At 31.6% G+C, this 13,466-nt stretch overlaps 1 protein-coding gene across 1 annotated transcript; it reads left to right on the top strand.

Moving 5' to 3' along the window:
• Positions 1-770: 770 nt before the first annotated feature.
• On the top strand, positions 771-2,828 carry LOC136222679 (glucan endo-1,3-beta-glucosidase 14). The gene is made up of 3 exons (XM_066010408.1): positions 771-953; positions 1,174-2,210; positions 2,470-2,828. Exons 1-3 carry the CDS (start codon positions 893-895, stop codon positions 2,533-2,535), a joined length of 1,164 nt encoding a protein of 387 aa, XP_065866480.1. The 5' UTR covers positions 771-892; the 3' UTR covers positions 2,536-2,828.
• The last annotated feature ends 10,638 nt before the right edge of the window (positions 2,829-13,466 follow it).

Below are 13,466 nucleotides of genomic sequence, written 5' to 3'. Positions count from 1 at the left end.
ACTATCACATCAGATATTCCAAAGAAGTTCGTCGATAAAATAAAGCAGTTAATTGTATTTTGACAGGTTGTATGCAATTTTTTGTGTGTAACTTTTATCTGTCAGACTTAAACATTATCATTTCGACAGGTTATTTGTAACTGTGTTATTTCGACAGGTTATTTGTAACTTTTATTCTGTTACTAACACAGTTACAAATAACCTGTTGAAATAATAAATGCAGATATCTTTTGAGAAAATATAAAAAAATTTATGATTACATTAAATGATTTTTGATGCATTTAGAAGTTCAATGCATAATAAATATACGTTTTGAAAATACAAAAGAATATTTCATTATATTTAATGCTTATATGCAGCCCTAAGGGCCGCATATATCAAAACCGTTAAAAAACATAACACGAAAGTTGATTTGAAAACATTTAAGAGGGATCTTAACTCATGTAGAATTTGAATTTAATTAGAGTAATATCTCAGTAAGAGTTTTATTTTAGTAGACAATAGATTAGGAGTATTTAATGAAGCAATTAAGGCATTAATACGGGTCAATAAATTAGATACGACTACATACTAGGATAACGACTCTACACACAATTAAAATTGTACACGTGTAAGCAATCTAGTGGGGACAATAAAATCATCATAAAAATTAACGATAACAGTAAAAATCATGCTGGAGCCTTGTCAGCACTGAAAACTGAGTTCACATGTACTGTAGCAAAAACCGCCAAACTGGAGACACGTTATTATAAATATGAGCAGAGCTTCAATTTAGTTGATAAACGGTGCGTTTTTGCTCAAAGAAGAAGCTGGTTTTCGTGGCGGTGCACCGGTGGTGGTCCGGTGGTCGTCGTCGTTGGTGATTTTTTTTTTACCAAAGATCAGATCAGTTATGGCCTGTAGTTCTTCCTTTTCTGTTATCAGATTGTTTCTCTTCATTCTCTCTGTTTCAGGTTTGTTCTAATTTTCTTTGTTTTTTTCTGGATTCCGCCATGGAAGTTGAAACAAAAAGCTTGAGAGTTTGTTATTTTTGGTTTTCAGATGTTCATGATTGAGAGTTTCTTGCTAATTGAGCGTGATTCTTGTAATTTTTGTGTTTTGATTTGCAAATTTGTTGCGTCTTGATGATGTTTGATTAAATGCTTCTGTGAAATTCTTTGTGTTTTGTCGCAGATTCATTAGTGAGAATACAGAGTAATGGAATTGGGATAAACTACGGCCAAATCGCCAACAATCTTCCATCTCCATCACAGGTTGCTGTTCTTCTTCAATCTCTGAACATTACAAGGGTAAAACTCTATGATGCTGATCCAAATGTGTTAACTGCGTTTTCTAATTCGAATGTTGAATTCATAATCGGACTCGGAAATGAATATCTTCATACCATGACTGATCCAATCAAAGCTCAAAATTGGATTCAACAGCATCTTCAACCTCATCTTCCCCAAACAAAAATCACTTGTATTGTAGTAGGAAATGAGATTTTCAGTGGCACAGATACTCAATTAATGTCTTATCTTGTTCCTGCAATGCAAAATGTTTATAAAGCTCTTGTGAATCTAGGGCTAGATAAACAAGTAGCAGTTTCAAGTGCACATTCACTCACATTTTTAGCCAATTCTTACCCTCCATCCTCCGGAACTTTTAGGCCAGATCTTGCACAATACATTCAACCATTGTTGAACTTTCATTCTGTGTCAAAATCACCATTTTTAATCAATGCATACCCCTTTTTCGCGTACAAGAACAGCCCGAATCAGGTGTCCTTAGACTACGTCCTTTTCCGGCCTAACGAAGGGCTAACCGATCCAGTAACTAACTTGAACTATGATAACATGTTGTATGCTCAAGTAGATGCTGTGTATTATGCAATTAAAGCAATGGGGCATAATGATATTGAAGTAAGGATTTCGGAGACGGGTTGGCCGTCGAAAGGGGATAATGATGAAGTAGGAGCTTCACCTGAAAATGCAGGCTTGTATAATGGGAATTTGTTGCAGAAAATACAGCAGAAAGAAGGCACCCCAGCAAAACCATCAGTGCCTATTGATGTTTTTGTGTTTGCCCTTTTTAATGAGAATTTAAAACCTGGTCCAACCTCAGAAAGGAATTATGGGTTGTTTTACCCTGATGCTTCACCTGTTTATAACATTGGATTTCAAGGGTATCTTCCAGAGTTGACTTATTCATCATCAGGATTCAAGCTTAATGTAAGAACTCAAACTTTCAAACTTTTTCAATTTTCATTGTTATGGTTGATTGATTTCAGAGGGCGAGAGCCTTGGCGCAACTATAAACGTTTCACGGGTTCGAGTCTTAGAGTTGCCTCTTGTCAAAAAATTGGCAGGGAAGGGTCGCTCCCAATACACTCTTGTGGTGGGACTCTTTCCCGGACGCGTAGTGCACGGGGCCGCCCTTATGGTTGATTGATTTCATGTTTTTTACTAATTTGTGTGATTTTTTTTGCAGGTTTTGTCAATGTTTAGTGTACTGATACTTGCTGTTCTGCTACAACTACAATTCATCTGTTCTTAGAAGGATCCAGGTTTCTTCATCTGTAGAGATTTTTGTTTTTTCGAATTCTTACAACATTATATAGATGAAAAGTGTTATTTTAGGTGAGATTCAAGTTCTTTTAGGATTAGATTAGAACAATAAATTGCTTCTTAGTTCTATGTATGTGAAGTGAAAAAAATACAAAAATGGAAAAAGAAAAAAGGCTTCTGGTCTAAGAATATTATGCCTAAAAATCCAAATCTTGATTGAAATTAGGTGTATGCATTGTAAAAGTTTGCTTCTTTGATAGAATGATCAGTTGAGTTTAGTTACCGTTTGAACATTTGTATATTTTGCTAATCTATTGATTAAAAGCGGGAGGCGGGAAGAAACGCGAAACTCATAAATTCCAACTAGGTCGGCACTAATCTATGAAGAGCTGTAATCGAGTTTGTTCATGAGTTTTGCTCCTGAACAGCTCATTAATTCTGTTCATGAACTTTTCTTGCGAACAACTTATTAATTATTTATGTTGATTTACCTATGGAAGTAAAGTTATACAAAACTATGGTGTTTTAATACTATTATTATAGATTTTCTCTAATATTATTATTAAAATAATAATCGAACCAACTTTGTTCATGAGCGTGTTTATGAACATTATAATCGATTTTGTTCATAAACCTATAATCGAGCCTGCTTGTGAGCTTTCTAACTGAGTTTTGTCATGTTCAAGTTCGGTTCGTTTATAAATCGAGTCGAACACGGTCGAATTTTTATCGAGCCGAACAACCCTACATTTAAGTGACTAGATTTAAATATTATTAAGAAAAATAAAAATAACACAAATACAACCTCGAAAGGCAGTTCAACAAAACCTATACTGGCCGACACTAGAAAAATCATCATAAATAAATGAACTATAAAATTGGAGAAAAGTTCTTCCATTCTAGGGCATCAGCTACTAAACCATGATGAGCCAAAGCATTAACAATCCGATTAAAACACGTGTAGCTCATAGTTCCATTTTATTAATGAGAGTAAGATAATAGATTCATTCTTGTCGTATACCTCGAGAGACATAAGTTGATTTTTTTATCGAGGACCTCAACAACATGGCTAGAATTTGCTTCCAACCACAATTTATGCCAACATGAGCCTATGCTTCCTTAATCGCAATAAAAGTGTAAGAGGAAAGAATTGGAAAGCCAACCCCGACATCTCTCGAAGAACCCAAAGTCGAGTCATCTATCAATATATCCTGCTAATTCGATTATTCGGTTTGAGACTACTTAGACATTTTTTTGGTGGATACTCTTCCAATTACACCTACCTAGACTCGAATTCGAGACCTCTAGCTTAAGCTAGTTGAGATTTTTAACCATGCAAAAAAACCTTAATTAGTTGTATCCTAAAAATCTTTACAATCATCTGGAATTTATACCACTGAGATTTTGTTTACCTTTTGGAGCATGCGAATTACGGGTGACAATTATGTACATAATCCGCCAGCATGAGAATTAAGGGTGACAATTATACACAATCCACCAACATGATATGAACTCACCACTGATTTAATCGGTTAATGTTTTATTAAATAGGATGCTAAATTAACACACATTTTTTTATTGGATTATGGTTGCTTTTCTAACTCGAATTGATACGAATATTTAAAACTAGCATTATATGCCCTGAACAGAGATAATTAATAATAACAGTACATGTGATTTATAATCACATGATACGATATGATATGATCTCACATTTTCACATGTCATCTTTAATTGGGGTTTGCTTAATACATCATTTGCCCTCTGAACTTGTCTAAAAAAGTTGATTGACCCCTGAACTTTTAAAGTGTTCCAATAGCTCTCTGGACTTGCATGAAATGTTCAGTTAGCCCCCTAAACTTGCAAAAAATGTAATCAATTGATCTCTCGATTGCAAAAAAGAAAAGAAGTTAAATGCGAAAGATGTATTGCATGAGTCTTAAAAAAAGTAAAACGACCAAAATCGAGGTATACGGTTCTAATATTAGAGAAGACAAAGTTTTATAGTTGAATAAGTAATAACTTCATTTTTAATCTATTTTTGAATTATGTAATAACATTTTAAGATACGTGGAATACATCTTTCTCATTTAATTTACTTTTTTTACGACTGAGTGATCAATTGATTACATTTTTTGTAAGTTCAGGGGGCTAACTGAACAATTTATGCAAGTTCAGGGGGTTATTGAGACACTTTGAAAATTCAGGAGACCAATCAACTATTTTGGACAAGTTCAAAGAGCAAATAATGTATTGAGCCTTAATTTGGGTTTTGTTAAATAGGTTTGAATCATAATTTTGGGTCAATCAGGAATAATATGTCAATCTGAAACAACATAAATATTTAAAATTATTTTATATTTTCTCAAATATTTATATGTCATAATAAAAATAGTAAAATTACGCATGATCCGCGATTACGATAAAAAAACAACAAGAATCCTATTATATTGATATGATTTAACACAAACTTTATCGGATTGGTTTAAGGTTTACGTACTCATTCAATACTTACCCGATAATTAATACGATAATACGATCTAATTAGAATCCATAATGATAAGGTTGGAGGGGTCTAATCTTATGGACGGTTTCTATTGAATCATATTATTATTATTATTGAGTAAAGATATGGGGAAAAATGGATCTCCATCCTTTTCTTATCTCTACTTGCAATCATGCATGTGAATCTTTTCAATTTTTTTATAAAAATTCTTGATATCTTCCACTAGACAAAAGTCCAAACTTGCTTCTATCAGGAAAAGACATTAAATTATTATTATACCTTCTTCAGCATCTGGTTCACACATTTCCTTTTTTTTCCTCTCTCTTATCATCATATTTTGTGTTTATTGAATCTTATCTTCAAAGGTGGTTTTTTTCTGTTTGTATATGCCCTTTGTTACCATCCTAATACATAGAGTATCCACCGATCAACATATTTTGATTGTTTGATGTTACTAGGGTTGTAAACGGGGCAGAGATTTTCCGTTTCCATCATAAACGGGAAATCCCTGATTAGAATCCTCACGGAGCAAGAATGGGGTTGTTTTGTTCCCCGTAAGCGAGGACAGAGTACCGATGAGGATAGGTGTCTCCATCCCGTAAGGATCCCCAACATGCCCTTTATTACCATTCTAATATAAAGTATGCACCAATCAATATTTTAAACTGTTTGCTGCTATTAGGGTTGTAAACGGGGATAGATTTTCTAGTTCTCGTAGGAAACAGAGAATCCTCAATTAGAATCATGCGGAGCAAAAATGAGGATTGTTTTGTTCCCCCCTAAACGGAGACATGACGGGGACGGGGATAGGTATCCCGCCCCGTGAGGATTCCCAGCATGCCCTCGTGGGAATTCTTGCAAATTTCCTGTTTAACATTTATTTTTTGTTTTTTTATATATTTTTTTATGATTCTTTTTAGACTTATTAGGTTAGGTCAATTTTATTCTCTATGGTTATACCATGACAAATGTCTAGAAATTTGAGGAAAAATATAATGAAACGAGAAATGAGGATCCTAACAAGGACGGAAAGATAATTGTTCCCATTTAAGTTTCGGGGACAGGGAATCCCCGATAGATCAGGAAGAGAGGTGGAGAATATAATCCTCCATCCGTTTACATCCCTAGCTGTTCCACGTGAATATTGGTTGACTTTTCTTCCAATCGTTTTTTTTTCAATTGTAACTAAACAAATAATATCCTAAATAATGGCATAATACTCATTTGACTCTCCAAACTAAGAACTAAGTAAAAATCATCAATTGAGTCCATATTCTAAATAAAATCATCAATTGAGGTCTCATCGAAAATCATTCGGTTGAACAGTTTAATACCCTCTTTCCAAACTCATTTTGAACCAACACAGAGATTATTACAGTCTATATCAAATAGTCACAGTTTCTAATTTTAGGATATGATAAAGACTCAATTGATGATTTTTGCTTAGTCCAGGGACATGATTGATGATTTTGATAGTTTAAGGTCTTAATTGAACTTGAAATTTTAGTTTAGAGAGCCAAATGTGTATAATACTCTAAATAATCATGGTGGGATTACCAAGGAAATTCTCTCATTTACTTTATATCTAGTGTCTAAAATAAAATAACAAAAAGAAGCTATAGTAGAGATTCTTGCATCAAGTTATAATTGTGATCTTTGTTTCTAAAGATAACATTAGGTGAATTTGGATCATATACTTGGACTAAATTGTCTCAAAATAAACTTTAGGGATCAATTTAGTCTATAATTTGACACATGTTATTTTAGACCGGTTTAATGTTAAAGGCTTGTTACTAAACTTTTAAAATATTCTGATAGTCCTCACAATTTTTATAAAATGGGACCAATTAATCAACTTGATTATAAAAAAAAGTAAGTTGCATGTGGAAAATATATTGCACGTATTTTGGAAAAGTAGAACAACTAAGATCGTAGTATATAGAGTTCTAATATTAAAGAGATAGCTTTTACAGTTGAGTAAGTAAGAACTTCATTTTTAATATTTTTTCTATTCTATTAATTATGTAATAACATTCTAACGTGCGTGCAATACACATTTTGCTTGTATTTTGTTTTTTTTTTTTGTTTTGTTTTTTTTTTGCAATCAAGTGACTAATTGGTTACATTTTAAGCAGTTTGAAAAGGCTATTGAGATACTTTAAAAGTTTAGGGACCAATCTAATTTGTTAGATAAGTTTAGGGGTGGATGATGTATTAAACCAATGCTAAAGGTTCCGAATTGACCATTTATGGAATTTTAACAAGAAAAAGTAGTATTAATGTCATTTTCTTAATCTGCCCACTTTTCAACGTTCAAGTCCAAGTTTGCTTTCTAATTAATTAATTAATTAATTAATATTGAGTAATTTTTAGTGATTCTTTAAGTTATTGGTGGCTTCAATTCAATTATAAAAAAGAAACACTAATTTTAAAAAAATGATGATATTATGGTTGAATTAAGTAGGCAAAAAGCATTATGTTCGTGGTTTTTTGTTTAGATATATTAAGTCTCTGATTTTTTTATTTTCGATCACGCTTTAAATTATCTAAAAATAATAATTTTGAATATGAAATTCGGTTAATAGATTTTTTTTTATTTATTTCACATATCTTTGAAATTTTATTTTTCACAGTTTGAAAGTAGTTTCTAATACATGTAATATAACTATAAAAAACTGTAAAATCAGATTTCAAACTGTAAAAAATATAATTTCAAATATAGATGAAATAAATAACGTCTTTTTAACAGAATTAAATGTTTAAGGCTAACTAATTTTGCAAACAATGGCTTAGTGCAACAAAAAATAAAGGGTAAAGTAAAAAGAAACCATGTGATTTCATATTTTTTCAAACTGGTATCTGTAAAAAAAAAAATTTGTCCAAATGAGGATTGAGGTTTTCGTTTTTCTAAAAACGATGATCGTTTAGTTTGACACTATAAAAATGACAGTTAACAACCTCAAAATAGAAATTTTCAAGAATTAAAGTTGTTTAATACCATATTTACAATGGAACTGGATTTTCTATTTTTCAAAATATCATTCAGGCTTTCTCTCTCTAAAACACTCACTTACTCTCTCCTCACCAAACAATGTCTAAATGACCTTAAAATTAAAAGTTAAAAAATTAAAGTTGCTTAGAATATCATCAAGTCTTTGAATTATCAATTTAGAAGTCACCTAAATGGTCCTTGTTTTTAGTAAAGCGAAAAACCTGAGTCATCTCCTGATCGCAAACAAAAACACCGGTCACCGCATGGACAAAGAAAAATTTATAAGTACCAGTTTGAGAAAACGTGAAAATACATAAGTTTTTTTTAGATTCTATCCAAAAACAAATGATCAAGAGTTTAATGTGTTGAAAAAAAAACGAGGGCTTAAGGAGCCTAAGGGAGTGTTTGGTTGTTCGTTTTTATATTCTTGTTTGTCTTTTCACTTCAAAATAGAGAGTTTTAAGTGTTTGGTTAGTGTCTCATGTTTGCCTTTTATACCTGAAAAGTAACATTTTACAAAAATAGAAAATCTCTGCTTTTAACAACAAACTGCAAACAGTAACAATAACGGACCCTAACGATGCTTTTAACCAATTAAGTAAATAGCACAATGTTATAATTGAAAAAATGTAACATCAAATGATAATTAAGAGAATAAAGTGGGGGATGGTGGATATCAACATCATGGGGCACATAGAAAAGGTAGATGCCATAAAAAGTTAGCATCATCAATGACAATGTCTTGTTGGGGATAAGATTGACAGATAGATGACGATGATGATGTCCATTTTTGCCGACCATAATTTGAAAAATAGCGACGCCTTAGCTTACAATTATTATATCATCAAAAATAATTTCACTCAATTTCACCCACTTTCAACTTGTCTAAATACCATGAATAATGCAACATACAATGATATAAGTCAAGAAAAAATATGAGTTACTAGGACAAATTGTTGGACATAAAAGAGAAATTAATTAGGAAGAGTAGCTTTAAAAGATTGTGTTGCAGGGAGGATCGGGTCCTGGACATAGGCCAAGAGTACGGCCGCCCAGGGCCCAAGACCAAAAGCTTTTCTACCTGATTTCATCATTCAAAAGCTTTTATACCGCATATTCACCAATTGATATGATTTTTTTTTTTTGCTTCTCTTGCATCATTATTACTACTTGTTTTAAGGCGATTTGATTACTACATTCTCAGTGACTTTCATAAATCAAATCTAGCCAACTAATGTTCATCTACCAACGTCTAACTCAGCTAGATAATATCACTGCTCATATTTGTCAATTTATGACATTTCACATTTCTAATGTAAATCAGTCCCTACGCGTGAGAATGTCATGGAATTTTCGCATGTCATCGTCACCCCCATCATGGCCAGCTCTAAAGAAAATAAATTTTCTTTTATGGTCAAGTCGTAAAATTCATACCAATGAATTTTCTAGACTTTTATTGTGGCTTATACATTGCCACTGGTACAAGTAGGCCTACTGCCTCTGAAGTGACCATGTTCTTAAAACTGGATCCATCTTCAATTAACACATGTACCAACACATGCCAAAAGACAATTAATCTGATTAAACAAACAAGTAATTAACAACTTTCTTCTCTTGAAATTCCAAACAAACCAAGTTAGAATAAAGAAATTATAATCTATTTAAACAAACAAACATATAACAAATAATTAACAAAAATTCTGTATTAAGAATGTTAAATTTTTAAGAAAACACAATTTTTTGTCTTAAGAATGTCAGATGTGATTAACCAAAAAACAAATCGAACACAGAAAAACATATGAATAATAAAACTAGAAATTAAAAGGAAAGAGTTAGACAAATCTGAGGCATGTATTAGCAGTTTTTTTAAGACGATATCATCGCTATTGATGATCGTCTCCCATGATACATCAGATTACGCAAGCGAACTCAAACCTTGTAGACTCGTTATCACCGGAGTAGAAAAACAAGAGCACTATGAACAGACAGAGAGCAGTAAAACTTCCAGATAATATCTTTTTTCCACAACTTATGAATTTGACAATCCATTCTATATAAATAGACTTCGAAAGGATATGTCTTTTCACGAACGAACATGATTGTATACGGACAGACACGACAGTTCACGTACGAACACGACTGTTCGTAAAGGATACGACTATTCATGAAAAGAGGTGTTTGTAGGTATTTAAATTAATATATAGTTTAATTCAAAATTTTCCAACATAGAATTGCTCTTGCTAGCTCCATCACGATTAACCTTTATCATTCATACTCCGGCGGTTGCCACGCAATAGTAACACTCTAGTCTAGGAATTTTCACATGCACCTTAATGAGTAAGTGAATTTGCTCATTCACCGTAAGACTGCACTCTAATATCTACCCGAAGTAATACTATTAAAGGAAAGTAGGCTTTGGTTATATTCAATGATCAAATATTACTAAAAAATTTAGAATTAAAAAATTAACCTGAAGAAAAGTTAATTAATTAATATCTACTAAAACGTTGTAAATATGAAAATTCTGATAAGGATGGGAAATGAAAACAATATTTAAGGCATCTTAATGTGTAAAAATGTATAACTACTTTTATAGAAATGGTCCCAATTGTGACATTTTCATATCATAGCCTGAAAGGTGTGTGAGATTCTTATTAATTAATACTACATACTTGGGCCAGACCTTGTTGAAAAAATATAATTAATTTTTTGAAAATATTATTTTTAAAATTTAATAAAAAAATTTATAATAAGCAATCTCACTAGTGGAGGTTAGTATGGTAGGTCATCACTTGGAAAAGGGTTGATACTATTTTTAATATCAATATTAATACAAAGGATAAGCTACAAAAAATATCTTTAATGTTTATGATCAGGAACAATTTTATTTTTAATATTTAGAATTGTACAATTTTATCTATAATATTAAAAAATTGGTTTTAATTTGAGTAATAATTCATCAAATTGTTTTTCTCGGTCATGAATCTTGTTATCTACATTTCAAACGTGCGTTATTTTATCACTAATTAGTACATATCACAAACATATGATTAGACGTGAAATTTAAAAAAAATTAAAAATACACATTGTATTTTTTGTGGATTGCTATTCGTCGCCCCTATTTTTCTTACCGTCGCCTCCTGTTTGACATTTTTGCCCTTTTCATTTTTCATTCAAAAAAGTGAAATTCTCTCAACCACGAAGAACAAAACGAAGAAAAATCATGCCTCCAAAACAAGGAAAAATAATTGAACATCTAAGTTTCGTATTTACCAATAATCTGAAATTTAACGAATTTAACTTAAAACGGAATTTTTTTTCGTTGAATTTGCACTAAACGGGTAGCCCATACGGTCCGGTCCATGGACCGATAGCATGAACTACCCTATTTCACCTAACCCGTTTTGCTTAGGCAAAATAGGGTAGTCTACCCGTTTTGCTTTAGAAAAAATGGGTTTATTTATTTATTTTTTTAATTATAATAAATATTAATTATAGATAAATTATGCATTGATTGGAAATAAAAAAATACGTATTGAAGTGTCCAATTAATTTTTATTTGGTAAATTATATTTATTTACCTTTTAGAACATAATTTTAATTATACGTAAATTATGTATTGACTGGATAGAAAAAACGTATATATAAATTATTGATTGGAAATAAAAAATACGTAAATTATGTATTGCACGCGTTAATACGTAATTTATCTATAATTAATATTTATTATAATTAAAATAAATAAATAAATAAATCTATTTTCCCTAAAGGAAAACGGGTAGCCTACCCGTTTTCACCTAGGCAAAACGGGTAGGCTACCCTATTTTGCCTAGGTGAAATAGGGTAGTTCATGCTATCGGTCCATGGACCGGACCGTATGAGCTACCCGTTTAGTGCAAATTCAACGGAAAAAAAATTCCGTTTTAAGTTAAATTCGTTAAATTTCAGATTATTGGTAAATACGAAACTTAGATGTTCAATTATTTTTCCTTGTTTTGGAGGCATGATTTTTTTTCGTTTTGTTCTTCGTGGTTGAGAGAATTTCACTTTTTTGAATGAAAAATGAAAAGGGTAAAAATGTCAAACAGGAGGCGACGGTAAGGAAAATAGGGGCGACGAATAGCAAAACCCATTTTTTATGAGTTAGGAAAAAAATTCAAAATTTTTACCAGGTTTAAAAATATTAATCTTCAATTCTATTTATTAAATCATAAAGAATATAAATTTTTTTAGAACTAACTGATACGTAATTTGTACAGGAACAAAACATCTGTATTTTATAATAATGTTTGAAATTGACCAAACTTTCGAACGTTAGGGATAAAATTGCTCTTGACTGCTAACATTACAGGTAAAATTTCTCTTAACTGTAAATATTATAGATATTTTTATGCATTGTCCCTTAATATTAATTATTTAATAGCTAGTTTAATATAAAAAAACTCAAAAGATTAATTATATTTTCCAACCAATTTGCTTCTTTCAAGTTTGATAGTTCAAAGGTTTGCTATTTTTAATAATAATATTAATTATTATTTTGTACTTTTCTGATCTCATCTGGAAATAATAAATAATTATCCATGTGATTAACTTTTCTTGAAATTTGTAATATCTGATAAATTATTATTATTAATATTAATATTTGAATGTGACATGGACAATTTAATTGTTAATTGTTAATTTTGTATCTTGTTATTAGATTTTGGTACAACTTTTAATATAATACCCAAATGAAAAAATGGGACCACATTTTTATACAAATTTGATAATAACTAGGCTACATCTTAAGTCTTAAAAAAGAAAAAAAAAAAAAGAGAGAGAGAGAAATAACAAAAAGATCTGCTATTGCTTTCAACTCCAAAGGCAAAAACCTTTATTACATGAAATCATGTGCAAATAAATTATGTTATAAAGAAAGAAAATAAAGAAGTTTATGTTCAAGGGAAAAAAAAAGGCCAACTTTTTTTTTTCTTGTAATGGAGGGCTATAAACCCAGAAAACAGAAAACAAAAAAATTAGGACCGAATCATCCGTAGATGATCCGTCCCACAATAATCAGAAAAAAAGAACATCCTGGAAGTATGTAGGAGACTCCTCGCACCCGTGAAAACCCAAAGATAGACGTCTTATGAAGTTAGCCATCTAATTCGCAGCGTAATTACCTTCTCGGTACACATGCACTAGCCGAATCTCCCAATCATTTGCATACAACCTTCGACACTCATTCATAAGCCAGTAACAACTATGATGGTTCTCAGTGCCCTCCTGAACCAACTGGACCACAACTTTAAAATCTAACTCAACCACCACCCGTCTGCACCCTTTATCCCAAGCAACCCGAAGTCCGAAGTAGAGGCCCCACGGTTCAACAAGGACTGTCGAAGACACCCCAGATTCACTGTAAAACCCGTAACCCAGCAGG

Source organism: Euphorbia lathyris, chromosome 3 (genome assembly GCF_963576675.1).
Source record: "Euphorbia lathyris chromosome 3, ddEupLath1.1, whole genome shotgun sequence".
NCBI classification, from domain to species: Eukaryota; Viridiplantae; Streptophyta; class Magnoliopsida; order Malpighiales; family Euphorbiaceae; genus Euphorbia; species Euphorbia lathyris.
This window is presented reverse-complemented; position numbering and strand designations above follow the sequence as displayed.